Source organism: Coffea eugenioides, chromosome 2 (genome assembly GCF_003713205.1).
Source record: "Coffea eugenioides isolate CCC68of chromosome 2, Ceug_1.0, whole genome shotgun sequence".
NCBI classification, from domain to species: Eukaryota; Viridiplantae; Streptophyta; class Magnoliopsida; order Gentianales; family Rubiaceae; genus Coffea; species Coffea eugenioides.
In genome coordinates, this window is record NC_040036.1 from 30419317 (window position 1) to 30442285 (window position 22969).

At 35.8% G+C, this 22969-nt stretch overlaps 2 protein-coding genes across 3 annotated transcripts; one reads left to right on the forward strand and one right to left on the reverse strand.

The window, feature by feature from the left end:
• The first annotated feature begins 280 nt into the window (after positions 1 to 280).
• On the forward strand, positions 281 to 2574 carry LOC113762506 (homeobox-leucine zipper protein HOX11-like). Its single transcript, XM_027305979.1, has 4 exons — positions 281 to 822; positions 977 to 1332; positions 1480 to 1559; positions 1713 to 2574. Exons 1-4 carry the CDS (start codon positions 402 to 404, stop codon positions 2152 to 2154), a joined length of 1299 nt encoding a protein of 432 aa, XP_027161780.1. The 5' UTR covers positions 281 to 401; the 3' UTR covers positions 2155 to 2574.
• An 8546-nt stretch (positions 2575 to 11120) lies between these two features.
• LOC113761974 (formin-like protein 7) lies at positions 11121 to 21801 on the reverse strand. Of its 2 annotated transcripts, none has more exons than XM_027305188.1 (7): positions 21109 to 21801; positions 16558 to 16610; positions 16398 to 16452; positions 15632 to 15709; positions 14248 to 14352; positions 13008 to 13087; positions 11121 to 11873 (listed from the first exon to the last, which is right to left on the reverse strand). In XM_027305188.1, exons 1-7 carry the CDS (start codon positions 21754 to 21756, stop codon positions 11762 to 11764), a joined length of 1131 nt encoding a protein of 376 aa, XP_027160989.1. In that variant the 5' UTR covers positions 21757 to 21801; the 3' UTR covers positions 11121 to 11761. The 2 variants fall into 2 exon arrangements, with proteins under 2 accessions (XP_027160989.1, XP_027160990.1); XM_027305189.1 differs by having other exon boundaries at positions 11122 to 11873; positions 16398 to 16443.
• Between the last annotated feature and the right edge of the window lie 1168 nt (positions 21802 to 22969).

Below are 22969 nucleotides of genomic sequence, written 5' to 3' on the forward strand. Positions count from 1 at the left end.
AGAGTAAATAAAACCAAAAAACATTTGCCTAATTGGAACAAAGAAGAGAAAAAGGAAGAAAGAACAAAATAGAAAGGGAAGCAAAGAAAAGGGACTGTTTGGGTCTACGCCTACCGCACAACACACAGTCACACACTCCCTGTGGGCCCCCATCCCTCCCTCCATCCCTCGTCCGTCACTGTGACCAGCATTTAATAATTTAAAGAATTCACAGATTGGATAGAATCTCTATAAAGACTCTTTCCAGTGCATTCAATCCAAAAATCCTTTCGATCTTTTATCCTTCCCAACTTCCCCGTGCCTTTTTCCCTTCTGGCCTTCTCTCCTCTTCACTCTTCTCTTTCCTTCTTTCTTGGTCTACCGATCAACTGTTTGTTCATTTGCTCTCCTGCTATGAAGTTATGGAGCTGGGCCTGAGCTTGGGAGGAGAAAATCCGTCAAAACCGTTTGGGTTCACAGCAAAAGCCAATGGGTCGTCTGAAAACCAAAACCATCCTAATAACACCAACAACAAAGATTCCTCCTCATCTGCTAAACTTGGCTTAGGGTTCTGCATGGCCTTGGGCATCAACAACAACTCAAATGAGACGAGGGAATCAAGGAGAAATAGTGAATCTAAAGACAATGATGGTATGGATGCTGATGCTGATGATGTAGATGAAGATGATGATCGTACTTCTTCTGAACACACTAGAGATGACGATGATCGAAGAAGAGGGATCTCTGTTGATACCCCTCTTCAGCTTAATCTTCTTCCGCTTGCTCCTGTCCCTCGTCGTACACCAATCCATACCCAACCACTCCGTTGGTCATCTGATAACGGTACATGGTTCTATTTATTTTTTGTGGTATATATATATATATACAGATATATATTTTAAGACAGTTGCCTTGAAAACTCGTACTATCCATTGCTACCTACCTACCTTGTGGGTGATGTACTAATCTTTATTTCTTTTTGGCTTTTTTTTTATAGGGAGTTCTGGGTCGTCGGGGAACGTGGGGTTACCGGTGGTGGGGAGGGGATTTGACGTGAACAGGGTGCCGGCGGTAGGTGGGGTTGCGGAGGAGGTGTCGTCGCCAAACAGTGTGGCGTCGTCATTTCAGATGGATTTTAGCATTTTCAGAGGCGGTGGAAATCTTGGGAATGGTGGAAACAAAAGGGACTTCGGAGCTGCTGCTGGAAACGACGTCGTGGAGGCTGAGAGAACATCCTCAAGAGCCAGTGATGAGGATGAAAATGGTCTTAATACTCGGAAGAAACTTAGACTGTCTAAAGAACAGTCTGCTTATCTTGAAGAAAGCTTCAAAGAGCACAACACCCTCAATCCGGTAAAGAACAAAAAAAAAAAAAAACTGGATAGATTTTCTTTTCTTGAAGCCTTTTTCTATTATTCCTGTTTAAAAAATCAGAATAAAATCTTGTTTGATGATTAGTTTCTGATGTATGTATATTTGCCTTTGATGATTTTTTGGCAGAAGCAAAAGCTTGCGCTTGCAAAACAGCTTAATCTTAGGCCTCGACAGGTTGAAGTTTGGTTTCAGAACCGAAGAGCAAGGTGTGTACTAATTTACAATTAATTAGATATTTCATCCAACCCAACCCTTTTCTGATTGTCTCGTTGCGTGAGATTCCTGGGGTGATTGATGTTTGAGTTTCTTGAATATCCATGTTTAGATCCTCTTATGATTCTTGTCTGTAAAATTTGCAGGACAAAGTTGAAGCAAACGGAGGTGGATTGCGAGTACTTGAAGAGGTGTTGCGAAACTTTGACAGACGAGAACAGAAGGCTGCACAAGGAACTGCAAGAATTGAGAGCCCTCAAGACTTCCAACCCATTCTACATGCAACTCCCGGCCACCACGCTCACCATGTGTCCCTCTTGTGAACGCGTGGCAACAACTTCCACCACCACGGCCGCCGCCGCCGCCCCTGTTCCCTCAACCACCACCACCACAACCACCACGCCTGCCACCAATGTTAAAAGTACCACCACGGCCACCACCACAACTAGTGACAATGCTCCAAAAGCCATCCCATTTCCCATCTCTAGACCAAGGTTCTACCCTTTCGCTGCTGCTGCTGCTGCTGCTGCACATACAAACCATCCCCACCACCACCACCACCACCACCACCAGTCTGCAGCCTCATAAATATGGACACAAAACAAGAAAAGAATCCCAAAATGGTCCCGAGTACTATTATTATTAGTTGGAGATATTAATATTACTAAAATCTTTGTGACTTTGTTTTGGCATTTACTCCTTACCAGCTAGTGGATGGTATGTCTCCTCATGTGTACATACTACAAATCTTTGGTTGTTGGCTTGATTGATTTTTCATTTTCCGGGGGAAGAAGGGTTCTTCCTTCTCAAATTGGAGCATTTTTTTAGCTCATGGATGTATTAAATTATTGTTCCATACTCTATAAAGTATTTAGGCGCAGTAGAAAGAAAGAGAAAACATTAGAGGAGGACGTAGAATCTTAGAGTGGTGATTTACAAGAAGTTCCTTTGTTTTCTTGATTTTCTTGGGGAGTAAAAATTGGGGAAATTTTATTTATTCTACTTGTACTTCTTACCAAATGTTACTAGTGTTAATGTGAAGTTTCTTTAATCAATGTATATTACTTTTTTTTTTTTTTGGCATTGAAGGATGGATATAGATGCATGATGTAGTAGTAGTAGCTATCTATCAATCAATATAGTACTAGTAGTTAGTTGTAGAGAGTAAGCAAGTAGTATCATGTAGTGTTGTTTTTGTGTGTCCCGTGGTTCAAGGCATGCTTTAAGAAAGGTTGTCTATTTGTGCCCTTTTTAATGATTTCATTCAAAACCACATTGATGAGACTGAGAGGCGTGGGGGGCTTTGTGGGTTGGGTGGCGGAATGAATCAGGGGAGGAGGGAAATCTGACTGACTACTTGTTTGTTTGATTGGCTTTGCCAATTGAATTGAATTGAATTACTATTGATGGCAGTCGTGTTAGGGGGGGACGAAGATGGCATATTGATGAATGTGTCTGCAAAAGTGAGGAACCCTTTTATGACCACCAATAATGAGTACACACGGGCCAAGTACATTCTTCATTATTGATGATGATTCCTAACGTTGCTGGGGTCACGTGACTTCTCACGTGACATGCATTGGTTTCTTTCTTTCTTTAGTTCCCTCTTTTTGGCTTGGGAATTAGGGATTTCCTCTTGGGAAGTGCTAATAAATACACGCCTTCCCCTCCTCCGTTTTGATAGTGCATTTTATTAATACATGATTAAGCATGTAGATTAACCATATCACTTTGGTCTTTTCTTCTCCTAGTTTTTATTCGACAAACATGCGTCAATATTACATTAACGTGGAGATTTCTCATAGCATCATACATCATAAATAATGTGCTCGTCTAGATCTTAGGTGATTATTAAATATACCACACGGTTCTTTTTATTTATTTTGGACTCTTTTCTTCTCTTATCGTAAAAGCAAAAATAAGGCGATAATTTCTCTCTGTTTTTTTCAAACACAAATGAAAACGCCTCTGTTATTTTATGAGTTAATTTTATATATACTGATAGTGTATATATATACACTCTTATGACTAGATGCATGACACATGTAAAATTTGAATTTCAAATTACGTGTGATGCATCTAAAATGATGAAAGTGTATAACACCTGTCAGTCAATGCACATAAGATTAATTCTTAGTATTTATTTTATTTTAATGAGAAGGAAAACACAACTGGATTGGATTGTATTGTATAGAAGGGGCTAAAGGAATGAAAATGGTAGATGACTGACTATTCAATATGTTGAATGAAATTGGACGTTGTTCTTGCATTTCCCAAGAGTCTCATTAATTGACTGCCAAGGTTTCGTTATCCTGGTAACGTTTTCATACTCTTGTGAGTTTTGACAACCCTCGTGACTGCTACTTCTTTCTTCTTCTTTCCTGCATTGAATTAGTCGTTGAAAGCTCAATTTGGGAAAATTTGAACTATCAATTTTCTAAGATTAGTTATCAGGGTTGTGTGGGATGGTTGAACGTTGTCTAATTGCAAGTATCATTTATCTAATTTGAACTATCATTTGGTCTTTTCCAATTGATAGATATTCTGTGGACTTGTACGAGTCAACTTTCGAACCAAAAACAGATGTCTAAATAACAATTCTGAGGCGTATTCTTTTTAATTTTCATTATATGTTTTGTAAGTACTAAATTCTGTGAACAACTCAGTGGGATCTTTTATTGGTAATAAGCACTTGTTTTAAAAAAAAAAAAAAAACACACACACACACACACTCCATGTATGAATGGGGAATTCCTTAGGAATGGGGAATTCCATAGGTAAGAATTAGAGCTTTTCATGCTAAAACTTCACAGTTTACATGCTAAAAGAATTTACCATATTATTTATGATTAGTATACCATATACAACGGCCATGAAATGCTAGCCGTATAAATTTGATAAGTTGTTTTACAAACAATTAATCAACAAAGTACAAAATGATATACAATTAATTTGAAACACCGCCAAATTAAATTTCCTTGCATCAAGAAGACCAAACCTGTCAAAATCCTACATAATTTCCTTTTGCATATTATTCTAAACTAACAAAAGTCTACTTGTTGAACAACAGTTGTGTATACATATGTCATGTTTGAATGAGCTTCGACAAAAAAAAAAAAAAAAAAAAAAAAAAGGTATTCAACAGCAGATGCAAGCTGACTTTAGTAAAAGTTCTAGAAAACTTATTCAAAGTTTTAGCAAATATATCTCATTAAATGACTTTGAGGGGTGGCAACACAGTGAGATTTACAAATATTATTATAATGCATGGCTGAAAAGTAATCATTTGGTTTTGATCATAATGGGGGGCTCTTCTTGACCATTATTTGCCACCCTTTTTCAAGAAAATTTTTTGGACTTTCAGCTCAGGACGTGAAGATTTGATTTGAATCCTCTCATATTTCTCCATCTCATCCTTGATTGATGGACGGAAGAAAAGAGTTACAGTAGGGTTTTAGGATTCACAAATTAAGTTGAATAATATCAGATTCTTGCTTCGGAAATATGCTCGGAATTCAAATGCTTTTCGATATGATATTTATTAGTACCTTCAATCATTGACCATTACTACATTTACCATGTCATCATCATCATCATCATTATTTTCATTTTAGTATTTCTGTAATCTCTCTAATTACATGAGAAGCACGTAATTGAATTCCTGGTCCTATTTTTCTATATTCATTATAGTTTTTTCTTTTCTCTTGTGGGGTTTCATAATTGGGTTTGGATAGGGTATTATTTGGAATAATTACTGTAGCACTTTTTGTGATATGATGTATGTGAGATAAAAAGGTGATTGGGAATATAAAAAGGTAGATTGGAAAATGTGTTTATGATGCAAGCGAAATATTATTTGGGATAATAACACTATCCAAACAAACAGCTTTTACAAAAAAAGAATCATTATCCCTAGCTAGTTCATGTCTATACTGGAGCTTATTGCATGCAAATTAACTAACCAAAATATATAAGGAAAGAAATGGGAACAAGATATGATATTTTAGCTTCAAGTATCCTTCAGATTTCTTTATATAACTGATGACATCTGGAAAAAGGATATGCCCAAATTTGTTTTTGGGTTTAACATCAATTTTGTACTGATATCCAAATTACATATATTATTATTGTTTCCTCTCACCATTATGCATGGTCAACGTCATAAGGCAACAAAATGATCGCTTTCTATTTCTCTTAATCATCAACCTTCATCATCCTTAAGTGTCATTCATAATATTATCTTTTTTTATGAGATTGGCCGCTTCAATCATGAACTCATTTGCAGACATGTAATCAAAACCCTACGTAGGAATGTTACAAACAAATATGCAAGAGGTAGGTGCATGATTTGCTCGGTGGTTGGTTGAGGCAATGCTCCAAATTGCAACATGTCTATCTCTTTGACATCATCATTAATTCCTCAATAAAGCACATCCTTTATATATATATATATATACCCATGGAAATGAATGAATGGCTTTGTTCCAAAAGAAAAAAAAAATAAAGCAATTAATTTTAATATTTTTTACATTTGATAAATTTTTTTTGGGGACATACTCGTTACATAATACTAATCTTCTAGTAGTACAATTAAAAGAATATTTTTTGGGACATACTTTTTATTGGGGCAATTCCAATTTCCAATGCACATTTTCTTTTCCAAGAAATATAAATTTATTGATTGGACCTTCGAAATATATGAAAAGAAAATTAAGGAAAATAGAAAACAAGAAATGCATGTCATGTAGATGTAGTAAAGTGTCTTCCTTCCATCATCATGTGTTGCCTTGCCTACCATGAATTACACTCAAATACAAACAGTTATAATTTGTATGATTAAACACCAGAAACTGGATGATTTCATGTACCACATGCATTGGCTGTGTGGGTGTGGGAAGTCATCAAGAAAAACCGAAACTCATGGGAAGAAAAACCGAAACTCATGGGAAGAGGGTCATGATTATTTTTTATTAGTGCTAGTTATGGAGAACCGACCTTGGACCCCATCTCATAATCTGGAATTAGTAGTTAAAAGGGACTTAACCTAGTCATCCAAATTGCAAAGTTCAACTGCCATTATTACATGTCATCCAATCATTTGTGCTTCGTTGGTTTGTCTATCTCACTGATTGCAAAGGCATCATCAATTTGAAGAGAAAGGCAGTAGATACAAATATAGCTTCTTTTTTATTATTATGGAGTATTATACATTTTCTTTGGGGTTATATATATATGTATACACACACACACAACTAGTCCTTTTCTTCCCTAAGGGGGCGTCCATAATAATAACAATGATTTTTAATCATATCAATCAATTAGTGTGATACATCTCCTTTTTCTGCATGACTAGCCATAGTTACGTTTTGCCTTCTGCTCTTTTACAAAGGTGACAACCATATATAAAATTTGTATGCCACAAAGTTTTTTTTTTTATAATCTAATCATGAATTCACTAGCAGATCGACATGAGAACAATATAATTAGTTAAATCATTATTCAAATAACCCAATTAGGAAATCATGCTTCTCGTTCAATTTAATTTACCTTTCTACTCATTGCGTTGTGACCTCGAATTAGGTCACTAAATTTGTTTATTATTTGAGTTTGTCACTATATACACGGCCTTGTAAACAATAAAAGAAATTGTCATCGATAAAATGATAAAAAATAAAAGTTAAAAATTGTGTCAATAAGCTAGATGGTAGACATGTCTTAGCTTCTAGTTATTTATGTAATTATGTCACCCCAAAAACAAAACCAAACAAAAAACAAAAAAAAATCAAAGAAAAAGGAGCTTTTTTACCCTTTGCTAATTGTTGACAAACTTTTCATGCCACCATCTACCCATTACTTTAACGCTATGACAGCCCCGACTGTTTTGATTTGGATAAGATAACAGGTTGAACATCAAGATTGCCGCCCTGAAAAGTTGTGAAACGAAAATGCCTACCAGAATTGAAAATCAGCCATAAAGAAACCATGTTGATGTTGATCACATACAGCAGATTATCTATTAATAAAGTTTAATATTGAATGTGGTAATATTTTTTTAAAACGTCGTTCAATCACTTGGATGATGAAACCTTAAAGCAATGCGCCATATTTCAATGTTTATGTTCTCGACACTCGACACTCGTTAAGATGACTTTGAGGTGTTAATTTTTCAAAAATACTATAAGATCACATCGAATGAGTATCTAATTAAATACAAGAGAAACAATAAATATGAGTTTGTGCATTCAAATGATAATTTTGATAAGGCGTTATTTTTTTTAAACACAGGGAGAATCCCAGTTTTGCCAGACTAATCTCCCTACGTCTGTGCATCCCGCCTCCCAAGGATACACAAGTGGTAGAGAGGTAACTCAAACACACGATCTCGGGACCTAACTAGACTACTTCGAAACCATCCGAGCCAACTCCAAGAGGCACAAGACGGTATTTAAACAGCACTTCTTTTGTATATCGAACCACCACGATTTGAGTATATATATTCCAGGTAGGTACTGTGTGAAATGAATCAATGAACAAGAGATATTTTGCAAATCAATAATCTTATTTTGTAAAAAAAATAATAATAATAATTAGCAAGGGAAAGAGAATTTAAACCTATCTTTTCAAGATTGAATAATCCATGTAATGACGAAACAAGACAGGAATGTGAATATCCTCGAAAGTTCAAGGAAACTTTCATGCAGCCTCCCTTAATGGGGCCTGACAAAAGGTGGCACTTTCTATACGCAATGTATAATGATCTGGACTCCCAGTGGAGACGTTGAAGAGTAGAAAATTGGAGGAGAATACACAATCTGGACTCCCAATAGAAATAGTGAAGAGTTGAAATTTGAAGGAGAAAAAAGCCATCTTACAACTGGTTTGACTACGAGACTTCAACCCATTTTTATCCGTTGAATTTCATGTATAAACAAATGATTCGAGGAAAGAAAATTTGAGTTTGGATAGAACAAGCACCAAACTTTGTTAGTATATTTGAAGATTTGAGGCGGCAGCATAATTAGTTGGTGGACTCGTTAGAAGAATGTTATATAATGTGGCCATCATTATTCTTGAAAAATTTGCAAGCGCACTAATTACACACTTATTCCCATGTAACAAGAATCATTAGAAAGCAAGCTTAATGCAGTTACAGTACCATTTCTTCATATATGTCATGTGCAAATTTAGAAATATCAACTCGCAAACAAAGTTTTAGTTATACTTTAGTTTTTATTTCAAAATATCATGTATTGCAGTTGAAGTCCAAAATATCAAAATCAAAATAAAATAACTCAAGAGTGGAAAAAAGGTACGTCTTCTTCCGATGTGCCATTTACGCCATAATTATCATACGTATGCACATACTCATTTTCCTTTTCTACTTTTTTCGCATTTAAACACTTTATGTGCTTAGTTTTATTTTTTTCAAAAAAAAAAAAAAACTAATAGTTAAGACTCCTCTTAATAAGTTTTCATTAAGCACCGGTTAGTAAGAACGTAAACGATTCTAATCAAGCCGAACGTTCTAGTGTTCAAACTTATTTGATTATTTTAACGAATTTAAAGTTTTGTTTAAATATGACTTATTTATTTGACGAACCGAATTTGAACAAGAGTTTTATCGAAATTGAAAGCTGTCGAACATAATACGCCGTTCAAGTCTGTTGTGACTAATTGGCAAACCAACTTCTAATGATCTCTTACCAACTCAATACTCGATTCGAATATTGAGTAGTTTGATTCGTCTGTGAATCCTATCGATTTCGGTGTATAGAATATATTTCATGACATAATTATTGTAATTATTAAATATATTTAACAAGACTAAAAGATCTCAACTTCCTTTCTTATCAGCCAAGTGCATTCCACACAATTCGCATGTAGTGGAGGCAGATGATCGCCAAATGTGCAAATAAACCGAAAGGTCAAAAAACTTAATGACCACGAAATGTGAAGGGCTAAATTGGATTTGGTCCACCGTGTTCGCAATCTATGATGGATTTTTAGGTTGACAAAGCAATTTTCAATAATACCGTTTACGCGTGTTTGTGATCTTCTAATATATTTTTCTGGGAGAAAATTTTCCTTGTTTGACGACTGATGATTACTTTGTCATTATTGCATGTTTGAAAAAGTAAATCCTCTGCTCACCACCACTAATCCTTGTATTCTTGACTTATCACAATAATGCCACAGTTATGTATTTTTCTAGCCCAAAGAAGACAAGTATAAAAGAGGACTTGAAGGAACAATCATCAAATCAGAAACATGCCTTGAGGAGGAAGTAATTCTTGAAGTATGCATTTTCTCCGGTGCTATCATCAACAATAATGTGGTGGGCATTGGGAAGAAGAAGAGGTGTTGCCCAAGTGGTTGAGAAGTATACAGTTGACTTTCTTATTAATTCTTTTATGGTTGACTGGAGGAGAATCAACATAATCTAATGGTCAACTTTTACTAATTCCTGTATTAAGTACCACAAATGACCATTCTCCTAGCGATCAAAGGTTTTGTTTACATATCACAACCACCCCGAAGTGAGACTGCGGGTCCAGTCTGGAGTTCTTTCGGTTGATTTCCATGGAATAAATACTGCCGCCAGTATAGACTGCAAACATGCATCTTTGAGGGAAAAAAATATGGGGAAAAATGCAGTTTTAGATCCTGCGTGATTGATGATCCAATTCGACACTTTCAGATCTTAACATATTCAGATACGTTTGATAATTAAAAATTGAACATTTGAATTAATTAAGTGACATTGAATTTTCTAAACAAAACTTGCTTCCAAAATTAAATGATGATCTATTCACGTATCACTCACTCGATGTGATATGTATTTAAATATATCAAATTTAGTTGTGGCAAAAGTTAGTTCTCAATGTTCAGCACATATGCAATTTTAGTTCCCAAAGTTTTGACAAGAATAAATATGGGTCTCCCGCTACCAATTTGAAGCAGATTAAGGAGAATTGACGGATTTCCCAAATATCAATGCAATCCATCACGTCTTTAATAAATCAAACTTCTTAAAAAGGAAGCAAAATATTTTTGATCTTTTGCGGGGATAAAAGTTTAAATTTACACAATTTTTTTAAAAATTTCAACTTTTAGAGGAGAAATACATAATTTCCAAAACTTGTCGGACGAGGGCCCCTCCCTAGTTCTGCCCATGACAATCCATGAATCCAATCGAATACCCGAATTGTCAACTGCACCAATCAGTATTAAGTTTAGTACCTGAAACTGATCCTTCTCCAAGTGGTCAAAGGTTTTGGTTTACAGTAACCCCGGAGGGAGACTGCAGTGGAGTCTATTGGGTATATTTCCCTGCAATAATTGCCGCCAAGTATAGAATCCAAATATAAAATACATACCCGTATCACCGGAATCAAGTAAGAACCAAATCTGCCAAGAATAGCACACTTTCAACTCAATTTTGATGTATTGACAGGTAGCTGGAGCTCCAGGTCAACTCTAGCTCTGATTTTTTGGAGCTTGAGCCACTAGGACAATGGCCATGAGCTTTAAGTCTTTAACTTTGGGGTCCATATTCTACACATATTCCTTACAGCTTCATGTAGCTTCATCATCTACAAATTACATAGGTTTCAAAATTTGTATTAAGTTCAACTTATGCTGGAATTTTCTCAGTTTTCTCACTGGTACCCGGTTAACAAATTTCTTCAAGCCCATAACTTCTTCACGCCTGTTACAATTTCAACCCACAACCCAACAGGATTCAGGTAATATACAAGAATCATATTGTAACAACGTATTCATCAGTACAATAATACGTTGTAACAAAACCCTCCCCCAAAACACCCACACACACACACAAACATACCGAGAGACACCATACCACATTTGAGGAGAAAAAGAATGTAAATGTTACAATGTTACATCACCAATTAGCTGATATTTTAGCGAAAAACCCTCAATTTTACAACAGCAGAGAAGGAACTCATCAGCTGTCCATCCTTTACCGCCTATGTTCTAGTAAAGCACTCAGTTTCATGGCCAAGGCTGTAGAAAGTCTAGTATATCATCTATGCAAAGCAATATGAAAATTATCAAGAAGCATATTGACGTTCTAATGCTTCAACAAACCTCCATATCAAAATTCCCTTTTAATGTTTAGTAATGGCCTAAACCTCAACTCTGATTAGGAGGATGTCAGACCAAATAGCTCACTTCAGTTCCCAGAGGCTGAATCATTTCTCATTTGTTGCTCTACCATCAGAGGCAAGAGAAGTGCCAATCTGGTTTTGTATCTCGCAATTCGTTGCAGTCTTTCTTCTCTTAATCTGCAACATCCAGTAAAGAGCCGAACAGATTTTAGTGTTCTCCAATTAAAAGGTGAACTGAATTAGGTATTCACGGAGAGTGGTCAAACTATGCAGCAGGTTGAGAGTAGATAGTTGTAAAATTGTTAATAACAAAATGTGAAGCGAAACAGTACCCACTCCAATTTGAACCTTACACATGCCGAATTTTTCTTTGAAAGTAATCTCATTTCCAATTTATTTGCTTTCAGATTCTGTTGAAAGATTTAAAATGTAGTAATTCATGCTTTAGTTTTGACTAGCATCATCTATAAATGTTCAACACATAAGTAACGATCCTCTTTCCATCACCTAGGAAAATAATCACACTAGGCCAAAGAAAGTCGAGCCCAAATTTTTGTATATAAAAGCTGAAGAGATTTACCAATAGTTTCCTCTTGAAGACAAACTAGGGAAAGCTTAGCAGTAATACATGGAGATGTCAAGCCATAAAAATTAAAGGTGCTTGGAAGCTAAAATGTAGAAAGAAAAAAGCAGACTCAGACTGTCTACAGATAGGTGCATACAGAGAGCACATGCTGAGAAAACACTGTGAGAACAAGGCTAGAGTACAATCAACTTGCTTATCATTTAAACGTTATCAGCTCTAATGAAATATGTAGCACGAGAGTTTTTGGTTTTTAGGGCACTATAGCAACCTATCTTATCCACAAGAATAATGCACAAGAAATTGTATCTTGCTGGAGTCAAATTCTCAAAATCACAAATTGGAAACCACCAGGATTCAAATTGAGGCCCTATTTGACAACCCAATTTAGCACTTAAACTTAATAGAATCAGATCTTAACATATTCAGGCCGTTTGATAACCAAAAATTGAACATCTGAATTAATTAAGTAACATTGAATTTTCTAAGCAAAACTTGCTCCCAAAATTAAGTGATAAGCACCATAAAATTGCAAAAGCATATTCCTATCACGTCAATATATAGTCAGCCAGTAGTAAACAAAGATTTTTCATAAGGTGACTTCCAGATTGTCAATAACCCAAATGAACAAAATTAACAATGCATATATCATTGAGGCATTTGGGAAGAATAATTATCATATAGTGACAGATTTGATCATAAGAAATCAAGGGGGAAAGGACACTTACCGTGATCGCACCCTCTTAGCACGCTTGATATGTGTTTGTAACAGCTCCTCAGAAGTTAAATTGTCCACAGATCCTTCTACCTGAAACTTGGAGCAAATCCGTTCAGATTGTTAATAGACAGAAAAATGTACCGGGGGTTGAAACAGATGTGTGCATACACTGAACAAAATTTCCATAAATCAGCAATTATTAAAGTGCAACACTCAAAAATACACAAAGTTAAAGATGACACATATTTCTGCAATTGACAGAGAAAGAAAAATGTTGGTTAGATGTTGCAATAAAAATATATCACAATTCATTATGATTTGCTATGACACTAGCAGATATGGATACGCACTTCACATTGTTGCAGACATAAAAAGATCTTTTAGAGGTTTAACAATCATTTAAGCTGCGATAAACTTCTGAGCTTCTGAGCTCTAACAAAACTGCTACGAATCTGCTCCAAAGGAGCTATTCCCTTTTACTTACCCAACCATCAATGCATAGAAGACCTCAAATGTCACTAACCTATTAGTACTACCCACCAGTGTCATTAGAGCCGACACAAACAAATTCCTACAGTACCTGTACAATGTGAATATTAGCAAAAGATATGAGCTACATCATTCGTAAGGTAGCAGCAGACATGATCCAAGTCCACCTGGTACTTGAAGTGATTAATCTTTCTGGCAAAAAATCCGAACTTGTATCTCCGCCACCCCCACCCCCAGCCCAAAACCGAAAAATAAAAAGGGCATTCAAGCTCTACCCCCTTAACAAAGAAAGAAAAAAATTCTTGAACAGCAATTCTAAACTTTTCATTCCTTCAAATATATTCCTTGACAACAAGGGAAAGAAAAGGCTTTTTTTTTTTTTGGGGAGGAGGTGGGGTGGGGTGGGGGGAAATCCAATGGATGGATAGCAAAGAAGATATTCTTATTCCTTCAAAATATCTTCTTGTAATAGCAAAGAAGATCCAAAGGTTATTATATGGATTCCTTTGAATAGCTACAAATAATGTTCCCTAAACATTGGTTCTTCTTCATAACCAAAAAGGCAACAATTAAGCTCCTCTATGCCACCATGAAAGAAACTTATCAGCTGAAAACATCAATCCTTGTCAATTAGATGATATGTTCAACCAAATTTGAGCAATAATGACAACAAAAGGAAACACTTGAAATGTCATATATAAAGGTCATGTTTCATAGAAAGGTAAACTTGTGCTACATTTGCAGTGCATGATTAAACTAACCTCCTCTTCTTCCTTAGGATCGTCCTTTTTCACGGGTGAAACATTACCTTGGACAGGTAATGGCAAAGGTCGGGGAAGAGACCTAGCTGCATCCATGTTTATTGGCTGCCAGCAAATTATAAATTATGCCACCATAGACCTCAAAAAAAAAATACACTGCTAAAAAGAGGAGAGAAGAAAGAGAAGAAAATGGTTCAATATCAACAAGTTATAGGAAAATGTTTTATGCATTGTTCAAAAAAGAGGTTTTGCAGAGGAAGTTAATGGCATATTTAAACATAATTGACGATAGTAAACACATAAAGTATCCATTTGAGCTGGAAAAAGGAAAAAAAAAACACACACACACACACTCTTGAAATTAAGTATCCTAGGATTGTCAAAAAACCAAATGGCAAGTCATAAACAGGTATTTGCACAATCAGTGATCTGTACACAAGATACATTTTTCAGACGGCTTTTGGCCACAATATACAAACCATCACTTGAGGATAATGAAGAACAATTGCAAGTTTTTCCAACAAATTATTATCTTTCATATAGTTGAGACTACAACTTGCATTTAAATAATTTTTTTTAAAGAAAAGAAAGATTTTAGAGTCACATAGTAGGAAAGGAGTTTTACAACTATTCCACCAAACTAAGGACCTTTTGGGTTAATGATTTTGATCTTATAATTATGCTTATGCTGAAAGTACAAATCATATAGTAAACAGTTTGAAGAGAACATTGGTTTAGTTGACTTCTGTTATATATATTTGATTAACACCAAATTGAAAATTTTAGGGGAAAAAAGAAAGATAATCAAATACACGTCAAAGATTCAGAGTGTATATGTGTGTGTGTTCATATTCATGAGCCTGTGTGTGTAAAAGAATAAGTAAGGTGGGAGTAGACTAATGGGATCAAATAAATGTCACAAATAAGGCAAATGTTTGAGATTTCTTATTTTGGGGTTTGTATCCTAAACCTTTGGTTTAAAAATTAAGTTTCAGCTCTTCTTTATATAGGACTAAATTCTTATGTCAAATGAATTAGCTCTTGAGAAGTAACTAAGAAAATGGAAAATGGCCTTTAGTATTGATCTCTTCAAAACAGTAAAACAACTCAGAGCTGAAAGGGACCCAACTTTCCTCAAAACAAATTTTGAATCCTTAGTTGAATAAATGTGAAACAGAAACTGCAATCCAATCAAGAATGATAAACACTAAACTCACTCCTAAAAAAGGGATTAGTCTCAGAGCTAATCATTTTAGATCCTTAAATATCTTTTATGAACATCTAAATCTAAGTCCTCTGAACACCAGCCACTGATATTTATTAAGTCAAAAAAGTACTGCAACATAGCAGCACATCAAAACATGTGCTCCAAATAATTGCAAACCTGACTTTCTTCAGGAAAACCATTCCTCAGCCACGATCGGCAGTGGGTATAAAGAGAAGCACTCTGAGATACTCGGACCTATCATAGAATAAAGAGGTAAAAATCACCAACAAATACTACAAGTGATAGTCTGAATGCAGCAAAATTGGTCCCAATACACACTTAGTTAGTTGTGCTAGTAAGTTTTCAAAAAGAGAAATGTGATACATATTAATGAGATCAAGGCAAGTCATTAGGACAATCTACCCTATATTGAAACTATCCTATGGGTGACTGATTCTTTGATGCTTATCCTACTTCTCTTCCTTCGCCAAATAAAGACTTTCTTCATCTAATAGGCATATCCCATTAAACAAATGGAGTACCCAGTTATCTTTCATTTAAAAATTGACCAGCATAATGAAAACTATAATCCAAAATCCAAGCCATGAGACTTCAACTATCAGTGCAGGAAAGAAAGGCAAGATGTACAACCTTAGACTAGACAGCAAAATTGTCAAGGTATATCAAATTTATCTCTGTGCCTTTTCCATGGAGAGAGAGATGTAAAATTAGGAAGTTCAGCAATTGTTAATGTTTTTTTGCCAACTTTGTCATACATCACTGGAAGTCGAAAATGCAAAACATTGTCTACAGAATATAATCTCTTTATCACATTAAAATCCTTACAATTTTCTATTGCAGCCAAAAGAATGGTTATAAAATGCATACGAACTGCATCCACTATCGCGATTAAGAGCAATGAAAAGACTCAGAGCTTACTTACCTTCCTATCTCTAATAGTTACCAAAGAATCATCCCTGCCTCTTTCCCTGCAAAAGCTAAAAATGCAGATGTATGATTTGTTCTGCAAAGAAACAAGTGCATAGGAAAGAGAAACCTGGATACTAATTCATAAGCAAAAATAGTTCAAAGTGCAGCTTTACCTCATTTCTTTGTGGCCATTACTATCAGAAACTGGAGTAGATGAAAGGGAGACCTTGCACCCAAAAAAAAGAAAAAACCAAAATTGTTCAGAAGATAGCACCAAAATCAAGGAGCTACATCATAGGATTCCATACACTGTCGGTCTATGCACCAAGCAATTAATTCACAAGATGGATCCAATTCCCTAGTCAAATTGATATGGGAATACTATAAACAAAAAAAGATAAGACAAAACAACACAAAATGATAGATTAATCCTGTCTTTAAGTAAAAAGTAATGCATATAAATGCTCTCTGAGTGAAATATTATCATCACTGCACAACTAGAAATCTTTCACTTCACTTAGCAGAATAAATGGATGAGGAAGAAATAGTTGAAAGACACTGTGAAGCTCAGCAGACAATCATATCACACAACAAGTTCAAAAATTGCAAATTATCTTACGAAATCAACAAACCTGATTATTTAGACAATTACCAAATGCAAGTAATGAGATCTCCATGTTTTTCCTAGCAAATATTGAGAACCTTATGAAATGTAAATTTCTAACCAGTAGTAGGCTTTATAGCAAGCTATCCCCAGGGAAATCTAGCAATTGGATATCATTTTTCCATTTTCAAGAACTTAAACAATACTAAATTGTTCATTTACTTTCAGAAGAGATTCTTAATTGTCCACTGGAAATTCAAAACTGGAGGCTACATTAAAACAGTGTAATGGGGTCATGTTGGAAGATAGCCAACTCCTGTGGTAGGATGTGGCCTTTTTAGGACAAGCAAGAAATCAGTGACTGGGTAACAAACATGTAAACCAGGAAATAAAGAAGAAACGCTGGTTTGTGCTCATTTCACCAACTCTCCAGAAAAATCTCAAGCTTTCAGACGCAGAAGGATATTTAGTTTCAGATTCCAAATTTCAACAAATTCAGAAAATAATAAAGCATTCACTTCAAGAACCTCACAAAGCTAAATGAGTACAGAAACAGAATAAGGGGAGGAAAGGCATAAGGTGATATTGAAGGAAGGAAAGGAAAAATAGAAGGGGAAAAGAAAAGAAAAGATGATGGAGAAGGAAAAGCAGGAGAGGAGGTAGGAAGCGAATCAGAAGTCAGAACAAAATGAAAATTACAGAGAATGAGCGGAAAGAGAGTGAGCAATGATCTACACAGAACAACATGGAAACCCTAATTTCCACCAACGATCTGATGCTTACTCAACCTAAGCATTTTCTATACAACTCAGTAGAAACCAAAGACCCTAACGCAGATCCAATGGATATAAAGCAGATCCAACGGATATAAAGCAGATCCAGTGGATATAAAATGTACAAAAAAGGTTGTTTTTCAGCACATGCACTTAGTGATAAATTGCACGTGTTTTTATCCGCTGCAGCTTGGTACTGAAAAAGTATTGTGATAAGAATCATCCTCCAACTACAGAGGGCATGTAGAGATGCGATGGATAAACTTAAAAGACAAATTTTTTAACAACTTTGTCTAAGTAACCAAAAGCACACCCCAAAGTTTTAAAATACAGACCCTAAAACATAACACACACCATCTTCAGGTCTGTATTTTAAAACTTTGGGGTGTTTTTTGAGGTTGCTTAGACAAAGTTGCTAAAAAACTTGTCTAATAAAAACCCGTCAAGAAACAGGGCTTCCAAGCAGACCCTATGTCCTCCAATATATAAAGCAAATACCAAAAGTGCTTAACTACTTCGAGTAATGATTAGTTCATATAAGTTCGTAACCCAAAAAAACTCCTCAGCATGAAACATTGCCCTATCTTCAGATACCTGAACAAAAGATTGACAATGCTAATTTTGTGCCTTAAAAAATGATTACCACATTAAAAGATTTGATTTCTAATAGCTCCAAAATGTGAATCTTCTCCTATCCCCCTAAACAACATCTCACAGTGCTGAGTAGAAAACAGTACCTCAGAAAATGCTAACCATTTCCAACGTTCATAGTGCCTTTTCATGCTATAAAATGCTATCACTCTCCGTATCTCCCACAATTCACAAAAATAATTCAATGATGATAAGGATCCAGCATAAATATACACCTTATACACTAAAACCTAAAGCCACATCTCTAAAAATGTTTATTGGGACAACCTGTCTATTTAATTGCAAGCTAAAAAAAGGTACAGGGTCAAGGTCCTCAAGAATCTTAGCCATTTGGGAAAGGTGTAAAGAACTATGCAAGGTGCTCTACATGAGAATGTCCAATGTTGCAGGAAACGTTATATTGCTTGTATTTAAACAGCTTGTGCATTTATTAACTGGGATCTTCTAATGAGATCACAAACAAGGTTCTTGTTATTATCACGGTTGTGAAAGTCAAAGAAACCACGGCTGGTTCACCACAAGTAATCGAGCTCCGAGGCTTAAGAGGTGTCTCAGAAAAAAACGATGTCATTATCTGATGACTCGTCTCTGTTCTTCTAATTACACTTTGTCCCAAGTGTTGATCAAAGTTCAAATACAATTCTATATTAAAGTTCAGTTTCTCTTTTCTTTTTCTCATGGGTTAGGGAGAAGCCCCAAATATGTGTTTTAAAGTAAACATAAAAAATGATCGAAATTAAAAGATTCAGATGTCATGCACAAATGATAAGTCAATTTTCACAAGACAGATCTGCAGCCACTAGGTTATCAGAATTGTGATTTGAACTGGTTGACCACTCTCCATTTTAAACATGGAATTAATAAACAGTAAGTAATTGAAAATAGTGAGTAAATTGGCCAAAAATGGTTAGAAGATCCAAAGTTACACCAGTAGATGCTATAGTCTATATGTGAGGCCATAAATATTTAAATGCAGCATTTAACAGATATTTGCAGCATGGATAACTATCATTGTCAAAGGAAAAAAAAATTATTTTACACTTGATGTCTCCCCTTGTTCAATTCCTGCCCATCTAAAATTGGATGTGGAAACTGAAATTGGTAATACTCAATACCATGCTCCTTACACTTGAATCAAGCAACTTTCAATTCACCGATTTGTTCACCCATAAGAGATATAAATGCTCAAATCTCCATCCAAGCTCAAAGTTGGTCAGTTACTTTCAATTCTTAGCAGCTTTACACCCGATGATAGAAATGTTATATGTGCCTGGTCTGTTGACTCAATAATGTCACTTCTTCAGACATTAGGAAACTTTGCAATTTAGAAGAAGATTTAGCTGCTGAGAGGTCCAAAAGTAGAGAAAGTAAAGGATTTCCCAGTAATAGCTGATGCATCATCATTTTCTTCCTGAAAATGTCTAATGAAAAAATGGATAAAGATTATATCTCCACTGCAATTGAGCTTTTAATAACTCATAATCTTCCGAATCTCGACAAATGGAAAAAAAGTGTTTGCTCTACTCTAATTGGCAAGTGATAAAATTTCCATCTCCTATTAGTATAACCATCAGGGAGTAAACTGTATTTGCATAATTGGATATCATTCTGTTGGGACCTCAAATGCCTGACAAAAGAATTCCTTTAGAAAAGTGACAAAGCTGAATCCTATTCGCAATAAAAATAGATATACGAAGGTAGACAAGACACGTCAAATACAAATACAGGTTTTTCACTATGACATTTGCATGCAAATGAATGTTTCATCTTACTTCAAACCCTTAAATCGATTATGAATTGAAGCACAGTTATACCTCCATATATGTCATGCACAAAACTGCATGAGCATTACTGGTCAATCAGTAACCAAAAATCAGAAAGGAATTAGATACAAGGATAAGCAAGAACGCTTTCAGGACCAAGAAAGCTTAGACAAAAATTTTGGATCCAAAGAGAAACAATGCATATATTTGCAATGAATGTAGTAAAATATGCATCTTATAATCAGCTACTCCAAGAATGTTCAATGTTACAACTCACGCTTGTACTGGTCTCTTCAAATCAAGCGCATATAAAAACTTAGATAGCCAAAACAATGAAGCATAAAGCACAGAAAGTGATGCAGGACAGCTTAAATTTTGAAACCAAAACCACCTACTCTGGACAGAATTTAGCATTTTAACAGATCACTAAAAGGTCAGGCTGGAGTTTAATATAATAAAGTCCTACCAGTTTCCAAAATAACCGTAATTCTCATCAACGAAAAATATAGAAAACCACACAGTTATTTAGCTAAATAAAAACACAGAAAAGCACACAGTTATTTAGCTAAATGCAAATCAAGCTCACTGTAAATGAAAACTTGTAAAAGAAGTTACTCTAAGAGCATTCCTTCCTTTCTTCTGGTTTTTTTCCCTTTTTGGTTAAAGAAATTATAAGAATCTTCAAGAAGTTTTTTTTTTTTTTAAGATTCCTATTAATACTCATTCTTTATAACCAACATTTATTTACACATTTGCAAGTATACATAGATACCTAACCCAACTTAAAAATATTTCCCAAGTAATGCAAGTGAAGAATGATAAAAATGGGAAAAAACATACAACAGAAAGAGAGAGAAATTCTAATGCTGAAAAAATGAATTTCAACGAAATTGAAAGAAATCAGAAAATAGTTCCTCAAAAAATTCCACAAACCTTGTGTTGAGGCTGTGAAGAAGCAGAAGCAGAAATTGGGACACCTTTAATCACACCCGGCATGACAGTTGCCCCACCACCAGCCGGGTGCTGCAAATGGGGGATGGACCTACCACTAACATACCCCATACCCATACCCATTCCCGTGACCGCAACCAGACCTGGATCCGGATGAGAGTACCCAAACAACGGCCTGGGGTACGAAATCCCAACCCCTTGACGAGCTGCCCCAGCTGCGTACAAATGAGAATTAGGGTTAATAGAATTATTAACGGGAACAGAAGAATGGGGATGTTTTTGAAGAAACCCTCTGCCGGAGGAAGCTACAGGGTAGAGAGTGGTGGTGGCATTAGCTGTGGTGGTGACATCATGGGATGGGGGAGGATAATTGGAGTTAGGGCTTGCGGGGAGTCTGGAATTTATTAGATGGGGATGCGGCTGGGGATAAAAAGGTGCTGGGTAATGGTGAGGGTGTAGTGGATGGGGATGGAGATGAGGAGGAGGCGGAGGAGGAGGAGGAGTAGGTGGGTTTCGGGGATTTGGGGGATATGGAGGTCTTGTGGTGGTGGAGGTGGTGGCAACGGCGGTGGTAGTGGACGACGACGGAGTAGGATCAGGTGCTGGTGGTGGAGGAGCGGAGAGGGCCATTTCCGGAGGGAGGAGATTGGTGGCGCGGAATTTTGATTTTTCAGGTTCTCGGGTTTTGGGAGAGAGAAAATTTTAAATTTTTGTAGTTTATAAATCTTGGCGTGGACAAAGTCTCGGGTTTTGGGTGAAGAAACGACATCGTCTTTCCAATGGGCAGCGCAAACGACAGTATGTTGTGGGTCCGTTTGGATTTCGAAAAAAAAGACACAGCAACTGGAATCAGAACAGGACTCCACCTCAATCATTTGCTTCATAAATTTCAATCACCTTTTTATTTTTTCAATCATTTTTCTATTTCATATACACCACATCACAAAAAATTTTATAATAATTATCTCAAATAAATCATTCAAATAAACTCCTATTCAAACAAACCCAGTAACTCTTGAATTAATTATTTTTGAAAAATTTTATTATAGTAGTGTATTTGAAAATTTTTGAATATAAAATTTTTTTAAAATATTTAATATATTATATAAATAAGATATTTTTAAAATTATTATATATTATTATAATATTATATTTAAAAATTTTATTTTTAAAAAAATAGTCAATCCAACGGAAAGGAACACAAAAATGGAGGAGCGGGAGCTAGGGATTTTTGGTGGCCGATGAAGGTCAGTTTGTAGGGTTCCTTTTGTCTGGTTGGTGTTCTATCTTTTTGTCCACATTGCTCTTCATTTTGTTGGGCTTTTGACTATCCTGTCCTTCTTTGTCTTTAATGTCTCGTATTTGCATTAGAAATTGGATATGACTTCTGCTAAGAGTTTTGACAGAACCACAAGATACAATAATATAATAGGATGCTTTCCAAGCTCTGATTCACTACTTGAAATGCCATCTTCAGCTTAGTGAAGTATCGTCATCAACCTATATAGTAAAAGCATTAAAGGATTCGGTGGTTGTGCTGATGTAGCTGCATTTCATTCGCTGGGGGGTCGTCGTCCATCACGTGGGGCTCGCATGCCATTGGTTCTCAATTGAGTTTCAATTGCTGACGTGGCATCTTCTGATTGGCAGAGTGATGGTCGTCCCCCAATCAATTGAGATGAGGACAAAATTGAGATTTCGCCTCCTCATTGGATTGATAGGGTTGTTGAGAATTCATTTACGCCGCTCACTGTATCTCTTCTTCTCCGAGCCATTTTCTCTCTTGCCTCTCTGGCTCCTTTCTCTCCTCCATTCCTTCCATGGATTTCCTAAGAAACCTATA